Source organism: Macadamia integrifolia, chromosome 1 (assembly GCF_013358625.1).
Source record: "Macadamia integrifolia cultivar HAES 741 chromosome 1, SCU_Mint_v3, whole genome shotgun sequence".
Classification (NCBI taxonomy): Eukaryota; Viridiplantae; Streptophyta; class Magnoliopsida; order Proteales; family Proteaceae; genus Macadamia; species Macadamia integrifolia.
In genome coordinates this window covers 2795944-2808747 of record NC_056557.1, presented here as the reverse complement: position 1 = coordinate 2808747, position 12804 = coordinate 2795944, and the positions used below count along the sequence as shown (strand labels likewise).

Below are 12804 nucleotides of genomic sequence, written 5' to 3'. Positions count from 1 at the left end.
TTTTCTCATATAGTACACCAACAGAGAAAAATCTTGCCCGATCCGTCTATTCCATTACACTTATTTGTCTCTCTCACCGTACGTAGTGAAGACACTTTTTCTGTTTGTATAAAATTCAACACTAATTTTTTTTTCAAAATCTAATTGCGCAGATCATTTCAAGGTTCTCTTCTGACTTCCGTCTCATTCAACACAATAACGACCGTTCTACGTACTCTCCGATTTGTACGATATGTACTTCGGAGATCACCTCCTTCCTTTCTCTGTAGGTTTCACAATCCACATTCTTTGTTTCTTCCCCACCATGAAACTCATTCCCTTCTCTTTTATATGATCACACATCGTAAAAGAAAAATAGAATAGCAAATTTTACAAAGAATAAAAAAAAATTATTTTTTTTTCTCTCTTTACGCATCGTTTTCTCCTTAGATCTTTGTACACACCCTGCAATTATTATCGAACCTCTCTCCGATAACACTTATTAAGGACGAATGCCCAACCATGAGGAAGAATCTAGATAAACAATCATACAATAAGAGGAATTTAATGTGGTTAGCATGAATGCCGACAACCACCCATGAGAACCTAAGATTCTTCACTATACATAAAAAACTCTTTACTACACTACCTCACAAAGTGATCTCCTATTTGCTTGTGTGTTCGGTTTTCCACATAAGATAATATATAGGGAACCCAAGACCCTAATCCTGTACATGTAATAGATCCCTAACCTGACCTAATTACAAATACTGACAAATTATAATTATGTAGACCATTACAGAATACAAGACATACCCAACCCCAACAAAGATTATATTCCAAACCTTTCTAAAACACGTAGATGAATGATGAACTGGGTAGCTTCTTTAAAGAACTATTTCATGTTATGTATTTTGCTCTCATAAAAATGTTAAAAGATGATAGGTTTAACTTGAATGAATAGAAATTATTCAGTACTTTAAATAATTTAATCTTTGTATATCTATAATATTTTAGTTATTCTTTCATCTAATATTCCTTTGCATTACACGTGATCCATGTTGTTATTGCTGAAATATTCATGTATGGTTCATGTACTTTATATACAATATGAATAATCGTAATTTTCTTACCCAAAAAAAAAAAAGAATAATGGTAATTTGATAAATTTTGGGAATGTGTAAAAATGGAGAATGGAATTTAAATTTGCACATTTGCAGTTTCATAATTATTTGGTAGAAATAGAATTTATTCTATCATGCATACGAAAAAAAATATCTTGTCCTTTTTCTATTCCGGAATCGATACCAAATATTGTTATCAAACGCCAACACTCTACTCCCTAAAATCATGGAATTAATCAAGAAAAATCAATTCCATAAAATTAGTGGAATGGGAACGAGATGATTATCAAATAGGCTTAAAAGAACACTTACAATTATGATGCAAAATGAAAAGGTTACTAGTTTGATTGCATTCTCCAAAAAAAAATAAAAAAGAGAGAAGAGAGAGAGCTCCTTTGATGTACTTTGTGTTTCCATGAAAACTTGAAAGTTTTGCGAAGGCATGAAACATTTTTATTTGTCCCAATGTAGATACCACTAAGGTTATCTGAATACAAAATTGAATGAGTGTTAGGCCCCGTTTGTTTAGGGGGGTGCCTAGGGTGGGATTTTAGTGGGAGTGGGATGCACATGGAGATGGGGTAAGAGTTTTTAACCGACAGGAAAGTTATACTTCCCCTTAACTTTACCATTCCACGACTGTTTGGTTGATAAGCAGAGAGAGGGAGAGAGATAAGGGAGAAAGAGGATTTCATGACTTCCATTTACCTGAGAGCTCCAACATCCAAGCTTCAAATGGGAAACAGCGAGTGGATTTCAAACTTAGAGGGTAATATTCTCCATCTTCTTCTTCTCCTCCTCTTCTTCTTCTTCAATGCCCAATTTTTTGTAAGTTTGCATCACAACTGCAGCCCCCTGCATCTCTTTCTCATCCTCTTCTTCTTCTTTTTAGATTTCCCCTTTTTTTTTTCTATGCTTGCAGCCCAGGCGTAGAGTGATGAGGTTCTTTATTTCCCTTCTTTTTACTGTTTGATCTTGTCATCTCCTTCTCTCCTCTTCTTCTTGTCCGATGTCCCTTTTTTCTCTCTCTTTATTTTTGTGTAGTATGTAGCATCTTCTTCTTCTTTGATTCCTTTTTTTTTTTTTTTTGTCTATGCTTGCCGCCCTGGCGGAAGAGTGACGGGGGCAGCGGCTGGGCACACAGATGGCGGTGGTGGAGTGGCGGAGCTTGAAGCCATGGGACAGACCGATGGCAGTGGCGAAGCTTGAAGCACAGTGTTCTCTCGCGCCATCTCCAACAGCTTTCCCTGCAAAATCCCATCAATTTGGTAGGACTTTGTGAGGGGTTGGAGTGGGAGAATTGTACATCCACGTGGGACGACAAGGGATTGCACAAATATTTTTGTTGTCTTTTGAAAACCTCACCCGTGATAACCAAACAACTTCAAAAACCTTGGGGTGGTATAATTCGTACAACTATCCCACCTCTTAAATCCCCCCCATGTAACTCCCCGCTAAACAAACAGGGCCTTGGAGGCGAACAATAGTGAGAAATGATTGAAATCAAATAATTATAGCTTCAGTAGTGATTACAACGAAGGCAACATATTGAGCTTGGTCTAAATCAAGACATGGTGGGTTGCTTCATGGAACCAAGAGAGTAGAATCTCCTAAAAAGGGATAAAAACTACCTATGCTAAAATGGCAATCATCAGGATCTTTGGCCCAATTCAAATTTGATATGTGACTTCAAAACAGAAAATGGGCACAAGTTTAACTCCTACTCCAATCCTTTAATATTTAATGGGAATAATCCCACATTGGTTAAATTCGGACCTTGGGCGTCACTATATTAGGGTACCACACTAGATCCAATTTTTCTAATACCCAAGCACAACCTGGGCCCTCAAGGCCCAGCCCAAGTCTGGCCAGCCCTAAATCAAGTTGAGATATTTCAGTTCAGGCCCAATCCTAATGGACTCAAAACGGACCATGTTTGGCTCTATTTTTATCGTTAGATCATTAGGTTACTCCAATAATAACCAACTTTGTTTTGACAGATAAGCCCCAATTAGAGTTGAATTCAAGAACTCTTAGTGGGGCCTTGCTAACAAAACTACCCTTTGTGATCGATAACCAACTTTAACACTCTCTCTCTCTCTCTCTCTCTCTCTCTCTCTGTTATTTATAGACTTTCATTCCCTTTTTTTTTCCTTAAATTTTCAATATAGGACTAAAAATGAGTGCATTCCCTTAGTCCTTTCTCCTCTCTCAGAGCAAAAATTTCTTTTGCGTTGAAAAAATTTAACACAAAAGGATTAAAGAATGTGCTACCTATAAATAAAGTTAGATCCAAAGCAATTACACTATTTTTTTTTCTTAATATATATATATATATATATATATATGATTTGGTAGAAAGTAGTTCCAACAAATTCTCTCATTCATTGGAATAGAAGTATGAAAGTATACGTCTCTAAAAAAAGTATAAGTGGTAGGGTATGCTTAATTAAGTTGTTCTCAACTCTCAACCGATCTTGTCCACTGTACATTTCTTGAATAGTTTCTTCAATATTTTCATTGTACAGAAAATCGAATTCAAGACCTTTGGGTGAGCATGGCATAACCCACCAAACAGAATTGGATTTCTTTCTTAACAAAATAAACCTTTTTCCTAACAGTTGCTTCAAATGCAGCTATGAAAGAATAGAAACCTTCACCTGAGTCGTTGGATCTTGGAAAATTGACAAATGATGCGGATCTAGCAACCTTCTTCATTAACTAGAAATCCCCACTAAAGACTCCAGGAATCAGTATCAATATGATCAAAATCAATCGTATGGTGGAGAGAAGTCCGGCAGGGGCGACCTGAGAACACATGGATACACAATAACAATGCAGGAGAAGCACATTAAAGGGGTCTCATGTGGTCTCAGGCAGCCCCTGTAGGACGACTCCACCTCTTCCACGGTTCCAAAATCCAAACTAGTTAGCTATCAACTGGGAAACGAGTTTTTAAGTAGGAAGAGAAAAGTAAAACTTGAGGGAGTAGTACTAGTACCTTTGAATTTTGAAGTCAAGACTTCATTGTACTGCTTTATTGTACTTTCCATGAGATTTGGAATTTGTAGTAGAGGTCTTGAGGATGGGAGAGTACATCTTTGTACTACACATCCCTCATTATGAAATTAAAAAAAATAAATAAATAAAGATAGTGAGAGAAAAGTCTCTCTCTCTCTTTGACTGCTAGTTCTGAGCAGTGTTATCAATTCGGTCGAATAATTATTTTTCCAAATTTTATCAAAAATTCTGACCGAATCCGAATTAAAAATAAAATTCGGTAAAATTCGTGATTTTTTCAAAAGTGAATATAAAACGTGAATAATTCGGACCGAATCCGAATTAAACCGAATTATTCGGTCCACTTAAATAGTATTTTAAAAAAAACCAAAAAAAAAATAACAAAAAAAAAATAATAATAATAAAATAATAAAAAAAACCCAATAAGCTTTTTTGACCGTTTTTTTGACCGAATCCTTAAATTAATCAACCGAATTATTCCGAATAATTCTCCGCCCGAATAATTCCCGAATCCGAATTTGCTAACTATGGTTATGAATAACCACTCTAAAAAAAAATTAAATAAAATAAAATAATAATCCTGAAATATTGGATTCATCATACACATGAGAATACAAATATGAATTTTAATTAAGGTTGTGTGGGCCTGTGGGGCCAGTGATTACAAAGAAACAGATTTTTTTCTTATTCATTGTTTGTAGGCGCGCGGTGGGGAAGGGCATGGAGGCTGAATGGGACGGTGGGGTCTTTATGTATTTAAGCGTTTCTTCGGTCTTTGGAGTTTATTTATTTATTGACGGATATGCCCTCTCTCTCTCTCCCCAACAGTGGATGGGATGACATGACTGAGAGAGCTTGAGCACATACCTCAAGGTGTTCTCAGCCACATAGATTCTCACTGCACCTTTGTAGTGCAGCAGAGGATTTTTATACCCTCTTGAGAGCATAGTTTTAGGGATCTAATGGATCATAGTAATTGCCTGGATCCGGATTCATATCGCTGGAGGGTGATATCCATTATGGGCTGATTACGTATCCATGTACCAGTTAGGACTAAAGGTAAAATGGTGAAAAATTCTGACATTTAAAAGAAAACATATGGTAGATCTATTCGATCTAGGCAGATATGGGACAACCTGGATCGGTAGACGATGATAACAATAAGTGGCGGTGGAAGCACGTCAATACAGTATTAATAAGAGAAATTCTTTAAACTTGTATCTCAATGAACACACTCATGGAAAACAATGAATAGGGATTTATAGTTACCTAGAACAAATTATCGGCATACTCCTCCAAAGGAATGCAGCACGTGCACTCAATTTCCTTCTCAAAAACCACCTCTAATGGCATTAACCTCTTTGTTCTTGAAAAAAAAAAAAAATCAATTTAATCCAAAATATTTCGACGATATGTGGATCCGACCACATTCATAAATTTAGTGGCAATAATTTGATGGTCACCAAAACAAAACATTTAGTGGCAGTAACTAACACCACTAAATAGTCTTATTTTATCATGAAAACAAAAAAAATAATAATTTTAGTAACGATAATTATTTTCTCCAAAGTCCATTTAATTTTATTATTAAAAAGTAGTGAAAATATCTCATTTTAGTAGCAACTTTTTTTTCCACCAATGCTGAAATTTATTTTTATTTAAAAAATGAGGAAAAGAAGAAACCCCGCTAGTTTGGCATAGGAAACTCCGAGACACAAATGGGTATGAAAAGAACCAGTTGCCTCCACCATAGTTGGGTATTTTCAGGCCCAACTGTGTCTGTGTTTTCCTAGGCTAGACTGATAGGGTCCTGGTACTACAAAAAAAAAATAATTGTTTTTAACTATGGTATATTTACTGACATTAAAGGTAATTAATTAAAAAAAAAAACCTTCGGCCACCACCGAAACCCTCTTTCACCCTCCTCGAGCTCACACCACCACCAGTAGCCACTCGCCCACTCTTACCCTATTCCCACCCCTACCACCACCCAACCCCTGCCCACCCGGCCCCATCCCACCACCGCCACCATCCACCCCCATCCCACCCCTAAAACTCCTTGCCCCACCCCTCGCCGTGATGCTCACTATCTCTACGTACCTTCTCTCCACTCCCACCCTTGCTCCCATCCCTTGAAACTCCCCTCCCTTCTCTACAGCCCACCTCCCCCGACCCCAGTGGTCCATGACCCCCTAGCTTTCACTCTCACCGCATGCGATCCCAAATACCACCTACACCCATGGCAATCCCAGATCCTACTACCATTCACCTCTTCTCTTCATGTAACCCACACATTTGCACCCCATTCTCTCCCCATAATCCACCCGCCCTCTTTATCTCTCCATGTCTTCTCCCTTGGATCGTCTTTAAGAACCCACCCACATGACACCTCTTCTTCCCAAAACCCTTTCTCATCTCCTTTTGAACTGGTGTCGTGAACCACTACACACACCTCCAAAAGGAAGATAAGCACCTAGAAATAGTGGTGAACTCCATGGGGCTTAACCCTCTCTTCAGTGGTAGGGAGTAGTGGTTGTACTCCATTCCTTAAGTGTTCGAGTTGTAACAATCTTGTTACAAGGAAGATAAATATAAGGGAAAATAGAGCGCGAAAGGAGAACGGTAGGCAGGAAAGTGAAAACATAGAGTGGAGAAGGGGCAGGGAAGTAGGGATTTTAAAATTTTACGTAGTACTTTAGCACAGCCTGTTTATGGTACTCTTAGTAATGATAAAACTTTACAGCCAACTAAAGGAACAAACCTAACACTAGTATTTCCAGCAGCAAATAGTTTTCATGCATGGTTATGTATGTGTAGGAACAAATTCCTAAAGGCTCTGTTTGTTTCGATGTAAAATGTAACACGTAAAATTTTACATGAGTGCCAATTTTCTAATGTTTGTTTTCATGCGGTAAAATTGAAAGTAAAATATCATTGAACCATATAGGGGGAGGGAAAATGCTATAAATATGGCTGCCTGGACTTGCTAAACATCTTTAATTGAAGATTGTAGTCCATGACGGCATGACCACATAGGTGGGAAGCGATTTTCGTGCAAGCTATGACATATTAACAATGGGCAGCGCATCTAACATGGAGATGTTATAGATTCAAATTTTGGATCAAGTAGTCAGGTCTCTTAAGGCATGAACAATTTTTTCTACATTTGCACCTCCAAGCTTCTGGATAATACTAAGTTGTCACAGATGTTCTTGATGGGACTGGTACATGAACTAGCTTGTAGGCATACACTTGCAGCATTTCAAAATGCTTTGAGCCTTTGAGGCAACAATGACCCAACACTTCTCAGATATCTTCTCGTCAAGCTGATCAAAGAAGGCTCCCTACTGCCTTCACCTTCTTTCATGACTATTCTACTGTCAAATTTCTGTTTGGCATTTAATCAAATAGTTAACGTTTGGTAAGATGTTATGTAACTTTACTCTCGAGCATTCAATCGAATATCAGGCGGGCATAATCTCCGTTCCCACACTTGGCATACATTGCTAAGAGTACCTACCCAATCGACAATTCCTAGCCGAACCCTTTTCAATCACTTGACGATGTGCCCAATTGCTCAAGAAAGCTTGGCACAAGCAAAGAGCAAGAACACCATGGAGGCCCCATCTGGATTAACTTCGCAAAGTTTCACCTCATCAAAAAGGTTAGTTCGGGTGTTATATGAAAACAATGGCAAAGCTATACTCTGCAACTACAAATTGGCGGCTTCTAGTCGCTGTAAGAACCTCGCTCTTCTTTGTATACAACAGTAGATAGGACGATTCCAAGCTCCAAAATCATAATCCTCTTCATTTCAGTTTCTTCACAAACCTATTCATTGGTGGGAGTACTGACTCTTTCTTTTGCAAATCGATCCAGAGTACCTTGCTTTGATAAACTATTCCTTCACCAGGGCTCCCCTCCATCTCTGATAGTTTCTTCTGATCTTTCTCCTCTCTGAAGTTAATAATACTAATGAGTATGATTAGATCTGTTTTATAGATGAAGAGTTTGAATGGGAATTTCAAGTTACAAAGTTGTGACTGAGAGAGGGGGATCACGAGAGGGAGAAGGAGAGAAGAAGAGATGAAGAGAGCAAGAGAGGATAGCCTTGCAACAGTTTGCCGACACTCTATCGGGGAAGATGATGGCAGAGAAGAGAGCCTTCAGGGAAGATAATAGAAGACATGTCATTGATTCCGTTTCTTTCAATTTTATCGAGTCTTTCAATTTTATCGGGCAGAGTTGTAGTGTTTTACGAGCATTTACGTCCATTTTAAACGTAAAATTTGCTAGGGCATTTTCCGGTAAATGCATCGATTTTGGTAAAATTTTCCATCATGAAAATTTTCCAAACTGAAAAACAAACGTTGGAAAATTCAATTTTACTGTGAAATTTTACATGGAAAATTTTCCCATTCAAAAACAAACAGAGCCAAAGGGAATGTGTTTTTGTAAAACAAAAGTCGCAAGAAGGTGGAAGTGAATAGCTGAACGAGTGGAGGTCACAAAAAATTTGCAAGTTTCAAGGGATAATAGAAAATTATATGTTGACTAGCTAAAACCTCAACCTACTTCGATTTAGTCAGACTCGGCCTAAACCCTAGAAACTAGTAATAGTAACTTGAAGGTAAATGTGCCTCAACCACTTATTTAAGGTAAATATTATGTCAATTTTGGTGAAAGATTCCATATATGGTAATGTATAAATATGATCAATATTTCAATTGTTAGATAAAAATACTCGATTTAATCATAATCGGCCAGAGTCACCCTAAACCCTAAAAATCTAGTAAATAAAATGTATTATTAATAGTAATAGTATTCTAATACTTTCAAACATATATTATGTGTAATCTAAAATATAATTTTATTGAGTGGAGGTTATTTAAATTACTGCTATATATAGAATTTAGCTCCGGTTTTTAACTACTACCGAATGTTTACAAATCAATTATTTGGGGGGTTTTCCAAGTTAGAGAGAGGGAAGATGAAATAGAGATAGTGGAATTTTCAAATTGGGAGTATTTTGGACATTTAGCAGTGGTATTATATTACTTCCACATAAATTATATGTTCAGCAATGGTAATATGTTAGGGCATTTTATATATATTTAGCAATGATAATATATATTATCACTGCTAAATATTGATATTTAATGGCAATAATTGTATTACCACCCTAAAATATATTGTGCTAAATTCTTTTTTAATTGTAGTAATGTCTTTAAATTTTTAATTAATAACATTTACTAGCGGTATTATATTATCGCTGCTAAGTTATGTCATATAGTGGTGGCAATATAATGCCATTGTTAAATATTGATTGACGCAGTTGAAAGTGCGGTGGGTTAGATATCGTTTTGACATGGACAAACCCTAAAATCCACAAGGAAGATGAAAATCTAATTCCAAAGGAAGAAGAGCAAAACAACCACTTCGATTAAAAATCCAAGTGCCTTACAAAAGTGCAAAAAGAGACCTTATATAGTCAAGTCACTTCTAAGGAAGGGAAAAAAACCTAAAAACAAGTGACTAGGGTAGAAATATAAACACAATAAAAAACTAGAAAAAATCCTAATTTTGTTGACCAAACTTCAAGGGATTCGTTAGGGGGGCTGAACGGATGAATTCGGAGAGTCTTGTGCAGGCCTAGACAACTAAACTACGTATGCCTCTAGAGCACTGGTTGTCATTTCCGATTGAGGCTATGGCTCCCGTAATGCTAGACGAGTCAAAAGATATAATTCCAGCAGTACTGCTAAAAATGCTCAAAATTCAAGGAAAAATCCATCAGTATCTTCGGACAAATCGTGTGGTCTTCCACCGGTCCAAACGCTCAAGGAACTCCTTTGACACCTCCTCTATATCATTGGTTTATAGTGTTAGTAGTATATTACCATTGCAAAGTATTTATTGGCAATAATATATGACCGCCATAAGAAGTGGTGCATTGCAACAGTGAGAAATTACTGTCGCTATTGGTTGAGTCGGACTCAAATGTTGTTGTGTTATGTGTAGTAAATCAATCAATTCCATGGATGTTTCTTTAACCATGGAACTATTATATGGGATTCCTTTCTTCTATCTCTTGGAAGACAACCAACAGCTACAAGGAAGTAAATTCAGCAGCTTATTTAAAAAAGGCCTTAACATCCTTCTTACATACTCATGAGATAAGCTAGGATTTCCAAAATAAACCAAGTTATGGATTTCAAGATTGAGAACTTGTTCTCCTATGTATTTTTCATGTCCTGGGTTTGATTGAGGGTTCTGCTGATGGCAATGCCGCAGAGATCCTTCTTTCAAACTTTGTGGTCTTGTTCTGTATTGATGGCAATGCCAAAGATGAGGAGTACAAGTCTTTTTTTGTTTTTTTTTTCTTTTGGGGGGGGGGGTATGGGTATGCCTAGACTTGAATCTTTTATATTATTTTTTGATCTTTTAATATATTCTTTTCCTGATCCATAGCCAAAAGAGAAGAAAAAGAAAACTCATCCTTTCACTTATTTATAACCTGCATTTTTTTAACATCCATTAATTTTTCCTTTCCAAAAAAACTTTTACAAAATTGAATGTGAACAACCTTTAACTTTGCTCCCCTTTTACAATATCCCAAGCTAGATAATTATATATGACTTCCATTGTTGATGTGTTTTATTGCAACATCTTACTCATTTACGTTTATCTATGGCAGATCTCCTCTGATGTCAGGAAAATGCACGCTCAACCTCGCTGAAAACACATAAAATAAGGAATCAGAAGATTAAATAGTCAAATAAAAACTAAAACTAAGTACCAAAAGATATGGACAAGAAGTGTACAAAAAAAGGAAACTGACAAATATGAAATTATTCACACATGTTTCGAACCACATTTGATGTTGAACTAGAGGTTTGTGGTCTATGAATAATATATGACCTAATACAAAAATTAGATTCGGTGAGTTTCACATGACTTGAGTAAAATATAGAGTTCAATGAAGATTCAGACTCAGACTTGGTTTGGTCATTTCTTAAGCATGGGCGAGTCTTCATGACTCCTAACTAGTTTTTTTAATTGTACTTTATATGATTTGGTTTCTGACCCTTTTTTCTTTTTTTCTTGAATCGAGAGACATGAGTCCAAAACCTGTTTTTTTAACTGTACTTTATAAGATCATGTTAGATATTAATTACCAAAAAAAAGTTTCCTTTGTAAATTAAATTTTTTTCACTTTTATGTCCTTTGATTTCACTTGCTACCAACGAACGGATCCTAAGGTCCCTCCTTATATCTGAAGATCAAACAATGTTTCAATGGTAAAATGAAGCACTTGGAAAATTCTGGTGCAAGGATTTGCATAACATACATGGAAGGGTGCATTTATAGATATAATTGTGAGTGTATGATTAAATTTGAGCTTAAACTTTAACACATGGACCAATCAAACTATAAGATATCTATCCAATGGTCAAAACTGCCACATCATCCTGACATGTGGCAGAATTAAAGGGGACTCTACACTAACAATGTAATTGAATTTTAACATATAACATCCTCAGAGTCCAATCAAGATCCAAATCTGAAGAAAGATATGAACTCATCCCATTATACCAGATCCATCTTAGCTAGACATTAAAACACCAAAACTCTCACCAAAAAAAAAACACCAAACCAACATTCCGGTTTGATTGACAAACCAGCCTGGACCGGGTTTACCCACCAGTGCTTATCCCTTTTTTCACCAACTTTAATTTTAATTTTATGATGTCAAGCTTTACTAGGGATTGCCTTAAACTTAAACTAGAAGTGCAACTCAGGCTGGCTTGGGTTATGGGGTGGATGAGTTTCTTGAAACCAGCAAATCATGGATGAGTGGAGTAGTGTGTCTTACCATCTTTCTCTTTAGCTCCACAATCAGCATCACACTTCATCTCGCAGTGGCTATTTCCCATTCCACTGCCTTTGCACTCAGTAATGCATTCCTTCAGACAAGTGGTGTATTCAAAGGCGGGCGCAGGCGCGGCCGCGGGCTCTGGCTCTGGCTCTGACTCTGATAGGTGTAGTGTTGCAAGGAGAAACATGCACATCACAATCACTCCAACAGTTTTATTTGCCATTCTCTCTCTCTCTCTCTCTCTCTCTCTCTCTCTCTCTCTCTCTCTCTCTAAGTTGCAGAAAGGGTATTAGACAAGGGGTATTTAAAGGGGTGGTGATTGCTTATTTTTGGATGATTGATCTAAGATTACGGGTAGGTACCTGTGGTGTGTACATTGGATTGTGGGATCATGTAGAAACTAATACTTGGTCCAAAACACAATGGAGAGACACTTGTAGCTTCTTTAAACAATGTAGGATCTCTTTCTCCCTGTCTCTTTTGCTCTTGCTTGACCATTTCCATCTTCCAAAGAACTGATATTAGTTACAAGCCTACAAAGTGATTTCTGTCCGCAACCTAACTATTCCAAATTAAGGCTCTCTCTCTCTCTCTCTCTTCTGAAGCAGAAAAAAAAGAACAGTATATTATAATTATTAAAAACAAACAAATAAACAGTAATTTATGGCAAGAGATCGCTGTCTGATTGTGTGGCCCCTGCACCAGGCAGTGCAATAAGAGCCCTTGCACAAGGTGTGAAATGACTACGACCTCCCTCTCCTCATTGATGCCTGAGCATGTGTTCTCACTGGCTGAGGTGAT

The 12804-nt window shown here is 37.0% G+C and overlaps 1 protein-coding gene across 1 annotated transcript; it reads right to left on the bottom strand.

Annotated features, from left to right (window-relative positions):
• Positions 1-10603: 10603 nt before the first annotated feature.
• LOC122084563 (major pollen allergen Ole e 6-like) lies at positions 10604-12269 on the bottom strand. Its single transcript, XM_042652940.1, has 2 exons — positions 12001-12269; positions 10604-10859 (listed from the first exon to the last, which is right to left on the bottom strand). The coding sequence occupies exons 1-2, from the start codon at positions 12224-12226 to the stop codon at positions 10813-10815; spliced, it is 273 nt and encodes a 90-aa protein (XP_042508874.1). The 5' UTR covers positions 12227-12269; the 3' UTR covers positions 10604-10812.
• Positions 12270-12804: the final 535 nt, after the last annotated feature.

Bases quoted from the DNA above. Each gene is read 5' to 3' on its own strand.
- LOC122084563 (XM_042652940.1), bottom strand. From the start codon at position 12,226: ATGGCAAATAAAACTGTTGGAGTGATTGTGATGTGCATGTTTCTCCTT. The intron at 10,860-12,000 runs GTAAGACACACT...ATGTGTTTTCAG, and splicing joins TGGAGCTAAAGAGAAAGATG to CGAGGTTGAGCGTGCATTTT.